The 14,928-nt window shown below is 58.4% G+C and overlaps 1 protein-coding gene across 1 annotated transcript in view; it reads right to left on the reverse strand.

Annotated features, from left to right (window-relative positions):
• CACNA1I (calcium voltage-gated channel subunit alpha1 I) overlaps positions 1 to 14,928 on the reverse strand; it is a 112,267-nt gene that overhangs the window by 22,294 nt on the left and 75,045 nt on the right. The window contains exons 9-16 of the mRNA XM_049115065.1: positions 13,727 to 14,039; positions 10,974 to 11,395; positions 4,292 to 4,443; positions 3,476 to 3,661; positions 3,109 to 3,226; positions 2,218 to 2,373; positions 1,658 to 1,751; positions 670 to 872 (exon numbers count right to left, since the gene is read on the reverse strand). Coding sequence (XP_048971022.1) covers positions 670 to 872; positions 1,658 to 1,751; positions 2,218 to 2,373; positions 3,109 to 3,226; positions 3,476 to 3,661; positions 4,292 to 4,443; positions 10,974 to 11,395; positions 13,727 to 14,039 — 1,644 coding nt within the window. The remainder of the gene's footprint in view (positions 1 to 669; positions 873 to 1,657; positions 1,752 to 2,217; positions 2,374 to 3,108; positions 3,227 to 3,475; positions 3,662 to 4,291; positions 4,444 to 10,973; positions 11,396 to 13,726; positions 14,040 to 14,928) is intronic.

Raw genomic sequence — 14,928 nt, forward strand, 5'->3', positions numbered from 1 at the left:
CACAGGAGGCTGGGCTCCAGGGCTCCTCTCCCCGCCCAGCTCTCCTCCATGCACGGCCTCTAGGGTGTGCTTACATCTCCTCCTGCCGCCTCACTTCCCTTGCGGAAGCTGCAGCAGGTTAGGGTGCTCTTCCCATTTTACAGGTAAGCAAAAACGGTTGAGAGGACTGTCACTTGCTCGTGATCACACAGCTTGAAAGTGGCAGAGGCCAGATTTGAGCTCTGGTATGCCTGACCCCAAAGTACGGCTCTTTACCCTATGCATTGTGGCCAAGATAAAAACCCAATTCTCCAAGCTCCACCTTGGGCTCCTGCTCAAGAGGGAGTCTGCTTCTCCCTCTGCCCCTCCCCCTGCTTGTGATTTCACTGGCCCATGTGCTCTCTCTCTCATAGAGATAAATTTTAAAAAAACATTTTTTAATTCTCCATACCAGACTTACTTGCACTACACATACATACACTCATTCATTCTTTGTTGCCAGGTCCTACTCTGGCACTGGGAACCCAGGAGTATAACAGACATGGTCCCTGCCCGGTACTAGCTGGAGAGTCTGGTCCCCCAAACCTGGGTATCAGTCTGAGGCTGGAACTGACAGGCACTTCTCTCCAGGGGCCCTCAGCATACATCCCAGCAGGAAGCACCCATCCAGAGCACCCCACAAGGACTCACCAGGGAGCGCTGGTCATAGCTCATCCTGCCCAGTGACATGACACTGCTCTTGCGGGAGCCCAGGGCCACCAGGACGGGGTCCGGCTGCAGCGAGAGGCGGGGGGCAGGTGCTGCAGCTCCGGCAGGGCCCAGATGTCCACCCAGCGGGAGATTGGGGTCCAGGTGCCCATTGGGGGTCATGGGGATTGGGCAGAGCTTGGGATCTGGAGGGGTGAGATGGAGACAGAAGGAGGGGCAAACAAAAACAACTAGAGCAAAAGAATTCATAAGACAAAGAAACAAGGATGGGAATAGAAATAGTCTTTCTGGGGAGAAATAGGTCTTCCTCCACCTTCCCATTAGACCCCATGTCACATGCCTCTCCACCCTTCCTGGAGAGCTCTCAGCTTGCCTATTTTTTTTTAATTAAATTCTTTACTTTAGTTCAGTTTAGTTAACATACAAGCGTGTATTAGTTTCAGGTGTATAGTACGGTGACCCCACAATCCTGTACATCATTACTCAGAGCTCATCACATCAGCTTTCTCTTTGGATGAGTGGATCCCCTGCCTGCTGCGTTCAGGGCCAGCCCCTAGCTTCACCCAGCATGGGAACCTCTCTCCTGGGCCCACTTCAGAAAGCAAGGCAAAGATGGTCCGGCCCAGTTACCAAGGTGGACACTGGCCCTGGGCAGGGCAGACCTGTTCCAAAGCTGCCGCATGGTGCCAACAGGACCAGAACCCAGGTGTCCTGAGGTCCGAGACTCTTCCCAACAGGCCACACAGTCGGAGGGGTGTGAACTGCAGCTCCCTCTGTGGCTAGAATTCAGAGGGCTGGAAAGTCACTGACCTCTTTGGGGCCTTTGCCCGTTTCCTTCCATTGTAAACCAACCACAGAGAGTTAGCAGTCACGGAGCCTGGGCTCGAGGGGAAGCCCGGTACTGTGCCCTCTGCCCACCTGGATCTCTGGGGAAGGGTCCTGGCCCTGATGACGGTAGGGACCTCTTTACCTCCACTGCCATCCAGGCCCTCCTGAAGCTTGTCAAAATCTTCCATGTTGGATGAGCTCTGGTCCTCGTCCGAGTAGGAGCGATTGGCGTCACCCTGGGAGACCATTCCTCTTGTTGGAATGCAGGTTGGCTCAGCCCTTCCCTCCCTCCCGAATTGTTTAATGGGTGTTTCACCCCCATTTTACAGGTAGGGAAACTGAGGCTCAGAAAAGGAAAGCGAGAAGCTAACGAGGACCTTGGCCATAAACCCACATCTGCCTGACTGCAAGGATCCCCTAAGCCTCAGAGAATGGAGGATGCAGGATCTAGATCTTAGGGGCTTTACAGTTTCAGAAATGGAGAGATCTAGTCCTACACTCCTGGGGGAGAGGCAGGGATTGGAGATGCAGTCTTTATTTGCATGCTTCCTGCGATAGGAAGCTCACCACCTAATTGGCAACCCTTCCTTGGGAACTTGTGACCTGCTAGATGTTTGAGTTGAAATCCTCCTCCACTCAGTCCCCTCCCCCAGTCTGGTACAGGCCCCACGGGGGTGCTTCCTCTGCCTGGGCTGCAGTCACCTCTGCCTGGAAGCCTTCCACCAGGATGGCCACCAAGAGGTTGAAGAGCACGTAGTTGCCGAAGGTCATGAGGGCGACAAAATAGAGGGAGGCCCAGGGGGAGGTGGAGGCCATGCCATTGTAGAGGACAACGTTCCAGTCCTCCTGGGTGAGAATCTGTGAGGGAAGGGGGAACAGAGTTCAATCCTGGAGTATTCCATCTGGCCCAAGGGCAGATGGAATCCACTGAGTGGCAGAGCTACAGGCATGCTGCGGCCCATGCACACCTATAGCATCTCCTTACACATGTTTGGGGACACCCAGGGACCTTGTACTACACTGACCCACCTGGCACAGCCTCCGCCCCTCGCTCACACACATGGCTCTGCCTGCTGGTCCCGGCCCGGGCACAACCCACACTCCTGCTCTGACTCTCTCTGCACCGTTGGGTGCTCCTTCCTGGCTGTTCCCTCAGCCCCAACCTCTCCACACACTTTCTGCTTGTCCCTCCCCTCGCCCCCACCCTTCCTCGAGCCCACCCTTCCTCCTTCTGCCCCCCACCCCCCGCACCGTGTGACAGCCCTTGGCGTGCACACTCATTCAACCAAGTCTAGGTTATATGTGAATAAATAGTCTCAGAGGAGAATCCCAAGGTGCCCAAGTCTTGGGGTGGGAGTGGAGGGGCAGGGATGGGCACCATGCGGTCACTCCAGCTCCCAGAGCAAGTGCAATGCCAGCCTGACCCTGTACCCGGACCTGACTGCTGGAGGCTGGAGTGGAGGGGCCTCCCTCCCTGGCAGGCCATCCCTCTTCTCTGGATTCCCCAAGGGGCCACCTCTGAAAGGCAATCCAAGCAGCGGTCCTGGGAGAAACCCCTTCTCCTGACACACATGAACATGTGCTGTCGCTCACCTGGAACACTGTGACGATGGCCCACAGCAGGGAGTCAAAGTTCTTCCTGTCGGGGACAGTGTCTCCTGTGTCCGTACGGAGGCTGAATTTGCAGCCAAAGATGTGCATCCCAAGGATGCTGAGGGAGGAATGGAGGTGGCTCAAGGGGCCTGCCTGCTTTGTTTCATCCTCAGAACCACCCAGGAAGGTGGCAGGGGCCAACCTGGTTCCATTTTACAGAAACGAACCCTGAGGCTCAGAGGGCAGTACTCGCCCGGAGCCATCGGAGATTCACACCCACATCCAGGGTGTTGCCTGGGGAAGCTGGACCAGCCATGCGCCCCCAGGCCCCCTCACACATGTGGTCCCCAGGGTGAGCAGGGCTCACCTGAAGATGAAAATGAAGAGCATGAGCAGCATGCAGAAGGTGGCCACGTTGTCCATGGTCTTCATGAGCACCACCAGCTGGCGCCGCAGCGCGGGCATGAAGCGCACCAGCTTCAGCACCCGCAGCAGCCGGAAGGTCCGCAGCACCGACAGGCCGCCGTCCGCCTGCCCCACGATCTCCCAGATGCTGGGAGGGGGCAAGTGGGGGCAGGGAGGAGAGAGGCAGGAGGGTTCAGCAGAGGGCGGGGAGGAGAGGAGCAAAGGGGGGTCAGGGACGATGGAGAGACAGAGGGCTTCATTCATTCATTCATCCCATGAATAACATGTTTCACGGGGCATTGCTGCTGCAGGGCATGCTGTGAGTCCACGGGCACCCCCACACACAAGAAGTCTATGGCTTAAATTCAGGAGGGTCTACCCACTGACCTCTTTTTGAGATTTAAATTTTTTTTGGTTAGGAATGCAAACAAGCCACAGAGAATTAGCAGTCCCTATGACTTTTTGACCAGTCAAAATTGCGAATGTGTTTCTATAACCGTCGATGTACATATTTCCAAATATTATTTATACCCATCCTTTCTTTGGAGTGATGGTAGTCACAAGACCTGCTGTTACATCTTGCTATTTAATGCATTAATCTAGAAGCCAGTATAGTACCGAATGACAAATTTTTAAATATTTGGTAACTGTGTTTGGATATAATTGAATTCCTTTGTGCTCTTACACACATTGTTTACTGCCGGGGTCAGTGCATTAGATTCCCCTCCTGCCCCACTCAGTTTCTGGGCCCGCAGCCTGCTGGGGGCAGAGGCAGCACCTGATGATAACAATGATGCTGTCAAAAATGTTGTAAGGGTTGCGCAGGTAGTCAAAGAGTCCGAAGGCAGCCAGCTTCAGGAGCATCTCTAGGGCGAACATGCTGGTGAAGACCACGTTGCAGATCTCCAGGATGTTGGTCAGCTCCTCGGGCTATGGAGGCATTGGGACAGGGGACAGGGACCCTGTCAGACCAGAGCACATCCGTGGATCCTCTTTGGATGCCCATGGGCTCCAGGCCCCCCAGGGAGGCAGGGAGGCCTGGCTCTGTCACCCTGGCTGCGTGACCTGGCAGTCAGAGTCCTTGCTGGAACACAACAGCCCACGAGAACCATACAGCTCTGCTGCATCTCTGCTGTCCACTGAGCTGGTGGGACCCACCAGGCTGACCTTCCACACAGTTGGAAATGATGCTGGTACTGCGCACTGAGGGAGCTATCGTGACACCCACTTTACAGATCAGGATACAGTGTGAGAAGCTGACTTACGGTCAGATGGCTAGATGCAGAGCAAGGCAAGAAAACAGGCTAGTCGTTGCGGGAAACCTCCTGTTTTCCCCTGCACTTACCACATGCAGGACCTGTTCTCTGAACTTTACAAGCATCATGTCCCTTAATCCCACACAAGAGCCCATTTTGCAGATGAGGAAGCAGGTTCAGGGAAGGCCAGCTCCCTGCCTTCGGCTGTGGAGCAGGGAAGGGGCAGAGCCAGGATCTGCACTCAGGCAGCCTGGCCCAAGGCTTCTCCCCTTAACCCCTGGCTATGCAGACCCCCCTACTGAGCCCTCCCCACGCTCCCATTCCCCAGCAATGGTTGTCTCAGGACTGTGGGTGGCTGGAGATCACTGTGATCAATGGGACTTCCTTCACACACTTCTCAGTGGAAGACACTAGAGCCCAGAGCAGTCAAGGGTTAAAGTCACCAGCTGGTCAGACAGAGACTGGTACCTCTGGCCAGACAGCCACGCTCTGACCCCAGAACTGATTACCTCCTGGTTTTTAGCCAGCAGGTGACACCTCTACAAATGGAACCATCTGAGCGACACTGGTATATAAAACAGGCCACATTATGGGCCATGACTAGGAGACAGGGTTCCAGGGCCACCCCTTACCCACAGCAGTGTCTTCATTCATAAAACAAGGAGGTGCAATAAGATGATATTCATTCCGGACCTCTCCACTGAGCACCATACAGGGAGGGCTCCAGCCCCTCTCCTCTGTGAGCCCTCGGGGACTGTGAGGTGTCTGGTTTCTGCCCACCACCGAGCCAGGTTGCTCCCACCCGAGTCACGGAGAAGGGAAGGCCTGACCACATGCCCGTGCTGAGCTCGACACCCCACAATTGCCGACACCTCCCACCATCTGCGAGGCTGCTGCTGGAGTCTCTGTTTCACATATAAGGACCCTGAGGCTCAGAGAAGTGAGCTGCCTTGCTCTGAGCCACCCGGCCAGGATGCCACAGAGCCACAGAATCAGACCCCTAACTGCTCTGCAGCGACACATGGAAAGCCCACCAGAACTCATCCACCCACACCTCCTTCCGTTCCCACGGTTCACACACTCCACGGCCTGCGGAGTGTCCACCACGGGCTGGGCGTGTGTACCCAGGGCAGCCGGTGGTGAAAGCATCAGGACATTGCCCCTGTCCCCAGGAAGCGCGGGCTCTGCTGGCAAAGCCCAACACCCAAGCTGACCAACAGTCACTTCGTGCTAAACACAGAGAAAAGTTGAGGGTGCTTTAAGGAACAGCGGTCCTTCAGTCAGGAGCAGCTGCCTGGAGGAAGTGACATCTCAGCAGAGACCTCAAAGCTGAGAGGGGGAGCCCAGCGACAGGGAGGAGAAGAGAAGGTGTCTAGGCAGAGGGACCAGCCAGAGCAAGAGTGGAGAGGGGGGAGAGATGCCAGCCATCGGCACCCTCGCCCCCACCCCAGCCCAGCCCCTCCACCAGGTGACAGGGCACCGCAGGGGCCTGAGTGTGATTCCATTTGGGTTAAAAGGAAAAGAGGGCGGAACATAATAATAATCCAACCGCCCACTTCCGACCAGTGCCTGGGAAACCTAATAAAACTGCCAGCTCCTCTCAAGCCCAGATAAAAGGAGGAGGCCCCATTTCCATCGTAATCACATTTGACTCACAAAATGGGCCGAAAGAGCAGTGGGACCCTGAGAGGGGCCCTTGGTGGGGAGCGGCCGGGGCCCTGCAACCCCGGCTGAGGCAGGGCCCAGATGCAGCTCGGAGCCACCAATTTCCCAGCCCGCCAAAATGATGACAGCAGAGATGGAAAACGTGGCTGCTGACAGTCCTTAATGACGATCACCCGCTCTGGGCCACACAACGCTCCCGCCCACAACTGATGCGGAGCCACCGCTCTCTGGAAAGGTCACCCGCTGGCCCCCGGTGCCCCCCCACTCCCAGCAGCTGTTTCTCTAGTCGAGCGCACACCTGTTAATCTTTCTCTAATGGACCATCCATCACTCCTGCAAGCAATTTTCTGGGAGAGAGAGACAGCGAGCGGGAGACAGGAGAACATGGACTATTCTGTACCGTGAGACTGAGGTGGGAGGGTATGTGAAGATGCACAGGGAGGCCATGAGGGAGATGGACAGACAGACAGACAAATATGGGCGCGGGGAATGAGAGGCAAAGGTGGGGTGTGGAGAGATGAGACAGAGGAAGATAAACATGTGAAAATGTAAGGAAGGACCAAGATCATGACCTTGTGGGAGTGCATGAGGGAGCCAGGAACGTGAGAGGCAGCAGGCAGACAGACCACCAGGCAGAGGCTGCAGAGACCCACCCAGTGGAAGAGGGGGTGACAAGGGGCAGAAAACCACTAGAGGCAGGAGGGTGGAGGGCGGGTAGGGAGGGGCTGCCATCCGGAGGCCCAAGTGGAGGGAGACAGAGGCCCGCTCCTCCTGGCCCGCCAGGCATGGTGGCACCAGGCTGCCCAGCCTCTGGCCATTTCTGCAGGGATATGAGGTTCCCACCGGGCAGGGGTCCCCAGCTGTGGGCGGGAAGCTCTGGAGCCTGGGACTACCCCATGGCAATGAAGGCAGCTGGTGTTAAGTGTCTCCCCTGCATCAGTCAGTGCCAAGCACTTTCCATGAATTATCTTATTTAGACCTCAAACGTCACCCTATGGCATCCCCATTTTATAGATGTGGACACTGAGGCTCAGAGGGAAATGACCGCCCAAGGCCAAGGCCCGACAGTGGTGGAATCAGATCTCAATCTGAATCAGAAGAATACTCCCTCTGGCCTGTTCCACTCCCCTGACAGCTTCAGCTTGAGGCTCCAGGTCAATCCAGACCTGTCTCTGCCCTGCTTGCAAGCGTTCTGTGGCCCCCTGCTGCCTTGAGGACAAAGCCTGCCTTAAGACACTTTGTGGAAGGACAGCACCCCCAGCCTCCTGGGCTACCTTCTGCCCTCTGTGCACATCCTCCCTGAGGGCTCATTCCTTTGGGGGATTGCTCCTGGGCACTGTACCTGTCCCTCCTCTGTCTCACTGAGGAACTCCTAGTCACCCTTCAGGATCCATCTCCAGTGCCACTGCCTCTGGGAAGCCTTCTGGGACTGCAGCCCATGTTGGCTCTCCCCGCTAAGCCCTCCAGAGCTGGAATGTTGGGCACTACACTAGTCCATCCTCCTCTTCCCAGAGTCATCCCAGACTGGCTGCAGAAGGGAAAATAAAGTTGCTTTGAGCCAATCACTGATCTGGAGGCCTTGAATGCAGTCCCCTGGGAGCAGGGGCCTGTGGACATGCCCCAGCCTGCCCTAGGAGGCTACCTGCAGCCCTGCCCTGCTGCCCATTCAGCCCAACTCTGTTTCTTGTCATCCTACCCGGTGACCATCCTCCATTTCCAGGACAGGCTGGGGCTGAGAGCAGCCTTGCCCAGCTTGGGAGGAGTTGTGCGCCCAGACAGGGGAGTGTAGAGAGATGGAAAGGCTGCAATGGAGCAATGCCTCCCCACCCAGGCCTCTCCACTGCCTCCTGTCGGCTTTGTGGAACCTCCACCTCAGCATCCTGGAGCCCTGCTCGGACAATTGCTCACCGTGTCACTGGAGCAAGCCTCAGTCTCCCCACCTCCTCAGTGGCTTTAAGACACTCGCCTTGCCTGCCCCATTGGGCTGCCATAGGGATCACAAGGGAAAGAACTGTGCTAACACATGACAGCAGGTGATGATGAAGGAATCTGTACCCTCCCCAAGCCAACCCCACCCACCTGCTTGTCGAATAGCCTCAGTCACAGACCATCCTGGGCCTCCCCTCCTCCCTGGGGCTACTCAGAGGAGCAGACTTCAGCACCATCTAACCCCCAGGGCCATGCCAGGCTCCCTGCCAGGCCCCTACAATGCCTCCCCTCTATGGTCACCACCCCTGCAGAAAAGGGGCTGTGCATGTTCACCCATCTTCCTCTCCTGTTCTTCCCCCACTCTCCCTGGGCCACCTCCCTCTGCAGGCACCACCTCAGACAGGGCTGCTCAGAATAAACCCGGGGGTGGATCCTTTCCCCGCCAAGCCACGTCTGGGAGCCGAGGGGAGTGGCGCAAACATGCCAGCAGGCCCACAGCAGGCCCTGCACGGAGCTCTACAGAACAATGGCTGCCACTCGGGGCTGCTTTAAAAAGAACATTTTTAAAAATTTTCCCTCCTCCTCACTTTTTCTTTAATTAATTAATTTTTCGAGGCTCCAGACAGCAGAGGGTAAACTCAGTCCTAGGGTGGTGATGTGAGGCTCAAACAGAAGATTCATAGAGTTGCAAACTAGTGAGCACCCACTATGTTCCAGGCTTCCTAATTAACCCACCCAGCCACTCTGTGACAAGGGTCTGGGGGTCCCAGGGTGTGGGTGCCCCTTTCACAGATGGAGGTGCTGGCTGAGGGAGGCCAAGGCCCCCTGCACGCCCATGGCAGAACCAGGGAAGGAGCCCATGCAGGAGCAGTAGAGGCGTGTGGAGTGGAGGCCAGGCTGCAGGGCAGGGGGAGAGGCTGGGACCCCGAGAACCCCAACAAACAGGCCTCCGAAAAATAGTCCTGATCTGCAGCGTACGCCAATTTCCATGGTGTAAATACTCCCACCACAGCCAATTTCAAGCTACCAACTGTTTAAAAACAGGCTTTCGAAACTCCTGAGTGTTAGAAAATTGGCTCTCGCCAGCTGGTTCCCACAAGCCCTGGCAGGAACGGTGCCCAGTCTCTACTGCAGCAGCACTGTGACAAGCCCCCTTGGTGCCACCCACTCAGAAATCAGAGCCAGCACCCCAACATCACCTGCTTCCCCTATGGGCCCCCCTCCAGGACCACTGGCATGGCTAGGAAAGGCCCGAAGTCTGAACCCTGGGCAAGGGGGTCCTGGGCTGCCTGTCTCCCCAGCTTTACCCTGCAGAGAGCCCTCCCCCCCAGGCCTCCCCAGAGACCTTTTTAATTAAGCCAGAATGGCTGGCAAACCAGCAGCTCCGAACAGAGTGTCACCGCAGCCCCAGGGGCTGCATTTAAGTAAATTGAATGGAGCCAGCGCTTGGCAAGCTAATGAAGAGGGAAATGAGAGTGTGGCCCACCGCAGGGTGCAGGGACGGGTGCCGAGAGACAGCGGCAGGGATGCAAAGGGGGGGCCACGTTCTAAACCCTACAGGGGGGTCAGTCTTGCCACAGAGAGATGTGGGTGCAGATCTGACCCCTCACTGGCTGTGGGACACCCTCCCTAGGCTTCAGGGTTACTAGGGGCCAAATGGGGTGCCCTCACAGGGCTGGGGTACAGGTCAAGGGGCTGGGGGACCCAGAAAACAGAGTTGCTTCAATTAGAGCCAGGACTGGACTTGTCATGTAGGCTGGCAGCCCAGGCTATGACCTGTGTACTAGGGATGTGTGTGCTAACCCCCTGTGGCCCTCCATCCTGTGTCCCTATAAGTAGCACCCTCCCTGTGCTGCCACCTCACCCACGTGTCTATCCCCTTGGGACTCTGTCTCTGAACTCCTCTCACCCCCAAAGCCCTAGCAGTACCTCTATGGATGGCCCAGGGGGCCTGGGACACACCATTCAACTCAGCCAACACCCACTCTGCATCTACATGCCCAGCGCTGAGGACAGAAGAAACTACAGGGTTGGCAGAGGAGGCAGACAGGGGACAGTCTTTGCAGGGCAACCCTGAGGCCACTCTCAGTGCCTCGGTGCTGTGTGGAGGGCCTCGGGGACATGAGGACACACCACTGAAGGCACTGCCCACAGAGAAGCCTTGGCTGTCAGAAGAAAGCTCTGCACTTTGTGCCAAGGGCAATGGGGAGCTGGGGCAGGCTGGGGCAGGGGAGAGCCCCACCTTGGGAAAGATCACTCCGGCTGTCTGGGGGAGAAGGGACAAGTGACAACTGGAAATGAGGTCTGGCAGGGATTGACAGGGAGGAGCTGTGGGTGCCTGTGTCCAGGCTGAGCTGCTCAGGAGAAAGGAGTGGGACCTGCACCCCCGCAGCCCCAGAATTAGTGTGGCTTCCCTGGCCCACTTGCTCACCCACGGGCAGACCGCAGAGCTCCTCGCTCCCCTGGGCTGGGCCCAGGGATGAATGGGACCTAGTCCCCAGCAGGTGGGAGACGGACACACTGAGTGTTCAACAGCCCAGGCTGCATGGGCCAGCTTGGGCCTGGGCACCCAGCCCTCCCCCTCCACACCCGTGCCCGGCCCCCACTGGCCTGCTCGTGGTGCTCGATGCCCATGCTGACGGTGTTGACCAGGATGGCCATCATGATGCCCCGGTTGAAGTATTTGCTGTCCACGATGCCTCGAAGCTTGGCTCGAGTCTCCCGCCACACATCCCCACACAGCCGGGTGGCCCCGTCCGCCTTCTCCTCCTCGTCCTCCTTCCCCAGCCCAGAGGAGGCCCCGTCCTCGCTGCTCCGGGCCCCGTCCCCATCGGCCTCCTCCGAGCCGCCACCTGAGCCACCAGAGCCCGAGCCCTCCTGGCCCGAGTCAGTGCTGCCCGGGCCCGAGGGCCGCCGACTCTCCTCATGCTGGCAGCGGGGGCAGCTGGCAGGGTCGGAGGCCAGCATGGCAGAGATGGGCTGCACCAGCGTGTGGGGCGTCGGGTCCAGGGGACTGTGTTGAGGGCACAGCTCTGCAAAGCAAACACAAGGCAGGGGTGACGCCCCCGGTTACACAGGCTCGGGGGTCTCAGAGGTGGCAGTCCCTGCCCACCTCACCCTGAGACCCAGCCCCGTGTGAGCTTCAGGCTCCTAGGCTCGGGCTCTGCCTGGGATTCGCCAGCCCCACCAGGAGGCCCAGTGGCCTGTGGTTCCCAGGGGATTGGCTTTACGGCTCTGGGCTCTGTCTGCCCCTGTGTAAAGTCAGGACTGGGAGCAGCTCCCCGCAGGGCTGTGGGGAGGGATCTACTGTGGATGCATGCGGGGTGCCTGGAGCCATGCCTGGGGCACACGTGCCTGTCATCTGCCCTTACTCCATCACTTCCTGGCCCAAGGCCCAGCCCTCCCACGATCCTGCTGATGACAATGGCGGAGGAAGAGCCTCTCAAAGAGCCAGGCTGGTAGGGAGGATGGTCTCCCCCAGAAGGAGCCAAGGTGGCCTCTCCATCTCCAATTCTCCCACCTGTATGTGGGCCTTGTGTCCCAGGGAGGGAGGGAGGCCAGAGCCCTGGGCAGGGGCAAACCCTTGCTCTAGAAGCCCCCTGAGAGTGCCCTCCTCACAAGCTGAGAGTTGGGGCTGGCTCCTGGGGGAGCTGACAGGAGGGACAGCAGGGAGTGGGGGGCAGAAGCTTTCATCCCCTTTGCTGCCCCAGGGAGAGTTTGAGAAGCTTGGGCCAGTCTTGGACCAGAGTTCTGTGATCTGTGAACCATTTCGAAGAGGTGTCAGGAAGATTCTTTCTGGGTGGTTTGGTTTCTTCTTTATGTTTGCCTTTATTTTACTAGAATAAACGTGTTTTGCTTGTGTGAGCCAAGAAAATTATAATAATAAAAACATTAAAGGGAAAGAAAAATATGTAATGCCTAACATTCCTTTCCAGACTTGCCTCCAATTATCTCCCAATGCCTAGGAGAAGGCCCTCGGACTCATTCATCCCCTGGAGCTGAGCCGGGGTGAGGCAGCCAGAAGCCCAGGGGTCAGTCCCATCTCAGCAAAGCCCAGCTCAGACCCATTCATGGGGTTGGGCTCCCTAAAATGTGTTTCCCAGGGAAGAAGGAAGGCATGCAGTCCCCAGGGCGGGAGGGGGGGGTAAGTTCTCCCTCCAGATGGCCCCCTGGGCTTCCCTCCACACAGGTTCCCTGGACAGGGTGGGGGGCAGCAGCAGGCAGCTCCGCCCTGCGTCATCCAGGAACGCTGCAAGCCAGCCTTGCCCAGACCCCGGCTCCCCCGTCCACGTGCTGGGCCAGCCCACGGGCCACCTGGAGCCTCCTCCAAGACCACGCCTGGACGGCTGTCGCCCAAGGATGGGTAGGCGGCAGCTCCGAGCACCAGTTCCCCGGCTCGCCTCCCAAGAATCTCAGATTCCCAGGACGCGAGAGCTGCCGGAGCAGGGCCTGGGGGTGGCTGACTCCCACTGCACGTGAGCCTCAGCCTCAACTTCGCAGGGCAGGAGCCTGAGACCCACCGAGGGGCCCGGCTGTCCGCGGTACAGTCCCCGCTGCCTGCAGCCCCAGTGGCTGGGGGCAGGGCCTATCACCCAGGGCTGCTCCTCCGGTGGGAGCTGAGCCTTCATTTCCCCCTGGAGGCGGCTCAGCAAACCCAACTCTGACGTCCCTGATACTGTTTTTGTCACTGACACACTGTGTGACCTTAAGTGACTCCCTTCATCTCTCTGGACCTTAGTTTTTCCATTTGAAAACGGGATCATGTTACGAAGAGATCATGCCCCCTTCTCGGGACTGTTTCCTAGAACAGATGAGAAAATGAACAGAGAGCCCTTTCTGAGCCTGAGTGTCTGGAGACAGAAGATCACAAAATGGCACAGGTGTCCCTGATACATCATGTCTTTGCAGAGTGGGGGCCGCAGCCCCTTTATTCCAGGTGGCCGGTGGTTGGTCACTGCTCTGGTGTGCTGGCAAGCATGTGGTGGCAGCAGGAGCCCACGTGGGTGGTGGGGCAGGCAGGCTGAGTGGGGGGACGTTTTAGGATTATACCAGACGGGATGGACATGCGTTTACTTCTCTCAAGTGTGAATCCCAGGGTGGAGCCTGAGTGCACAAGACCACACGCTGGGATGGGAAGGGAATTCCTGTAGGGGCCGGGGTGTCGAGTCCCCCCAGCCGGAGGCCAGTCCAGGCCAGACACTCACTGGCAGTTGGTCAGGAAAGTAGGGAAGGAACCAGGGCAGTGACTAGAGCCCCTGAGGGAAGACCTGGGTTCCCACCTGCTGGACGGCTCTGCCCACAAGGAGGAGACAGGCACGCACGAGGCCGGAGGGGGGCACCCTGGAGGGGTTGCGGCCACTTACTGTAGTGCCTGGGCTCCTTGGCGTGGGGCCCGGGTTTGGTGGAGGTGGGTGCCCCCGGGGCCGAGGCCTGTCGGCGGCTCTGCAGGGCCTGGTAGAGACCCAGGGCGCGGCGCCTGGCCTTGCGCAGGATGTGGCAGATGTACTGGAAGATCTCCTCGTAACAGTCGCCGGGCTCCGCGTAGCTGGCCACCGTGCTGGAGGACAGGTAGCGCTGCCGCTGCTCCAGCATCAGCCGGTGCTCCCGCTGCTTGGTCTCCGAGAACTGGGTCGCTATGACAACGAGGCACAGGTTGATCATGAAGAAGGAGCCCACCTGTGACCAACGGGAGGAGAGGACAGGGACAGGAACAGAGGGGACAGATTGGTGGGGGGAGCGAAACGAGAAGGAGAAAGAGAAATGGTGGGGGAGGGGGGTACAGAGATGGAGCCGGAGGGACAGAGGTGGGGCAAGAAGCAGAGGGACACAGAGGCAGAAAGGAAGACCAGAGGAGAAGCAGGGACAGATCCGAGACACCAAAGAGGGACGGGACAGAGTCAGGAGGCAGACAGCCAGGAACGCAGAGAGACAACAGGAGAAACACGGAGAGGGAGTGACACAGGCTCAGAGAGTACAGGAGCGGAGGGCACGAGGAGGCAGGGAGAGAGAGGAGTGGAGGGTGGAGGGCCCAGAGAGACGGAGAGGCACGGGGCACAGATAGGGACAGGAAAAGATTGCTGAGGCCCTGCTCCGGCAGGAGGCCGGGGCCCCAGGACGGCGGGGGCCCAGGCAGCTCCCCGGGCCCCACCGGCACCTGCTTCCAAGCCTTCTCCCCCTGGGCCCTCAGGCCAGGGCCTCACCAGTGCAGAGGCTGGGGAGGAAGGCTCAGCCCCGCTCAGGCCATCCAGGCCCTGAGTTCCACCCAAGCCCTGCCCTCTCTCTGGCTTGGCTTTGGGCATCCAGTTGGGCATCCAGACACAACAGAAGCTTTCTTCAGAAAGTGTTTCCTTGTGTGGCTGTATCCGTGCTTGGAGGGAGGAGGTGGGAGAGGCTACCCAGTGAGTACTGGGAATCCTGCCACCTCAGGACTCGGGGCCCAGTTCCAGTGGCCACCACAGGGAGCAGAGCCCTTCCTGCCCTGCTTTCCAGAGGGCAGACCCCTCTCCTGGCATTTGCCAAGCCTTTGAATGGGATCAGCAGGCCCTGCCAGCAAGGGGAGTGGCTT

The sequence above is a fragment of the Canis lupus genome, chromosome 10 (genome assembly GCF_003254725.2).
Source record: "Canis lupus dingo isolate Sandy chromosome 10, ASM325472v2, whole genome shotgun sequence".
Taxonomy (NCBI): Eukaryota; Metazoa; Chordata; class Mammalia; order Carnivora; family Canidae; genus Canis; species Canis lupus.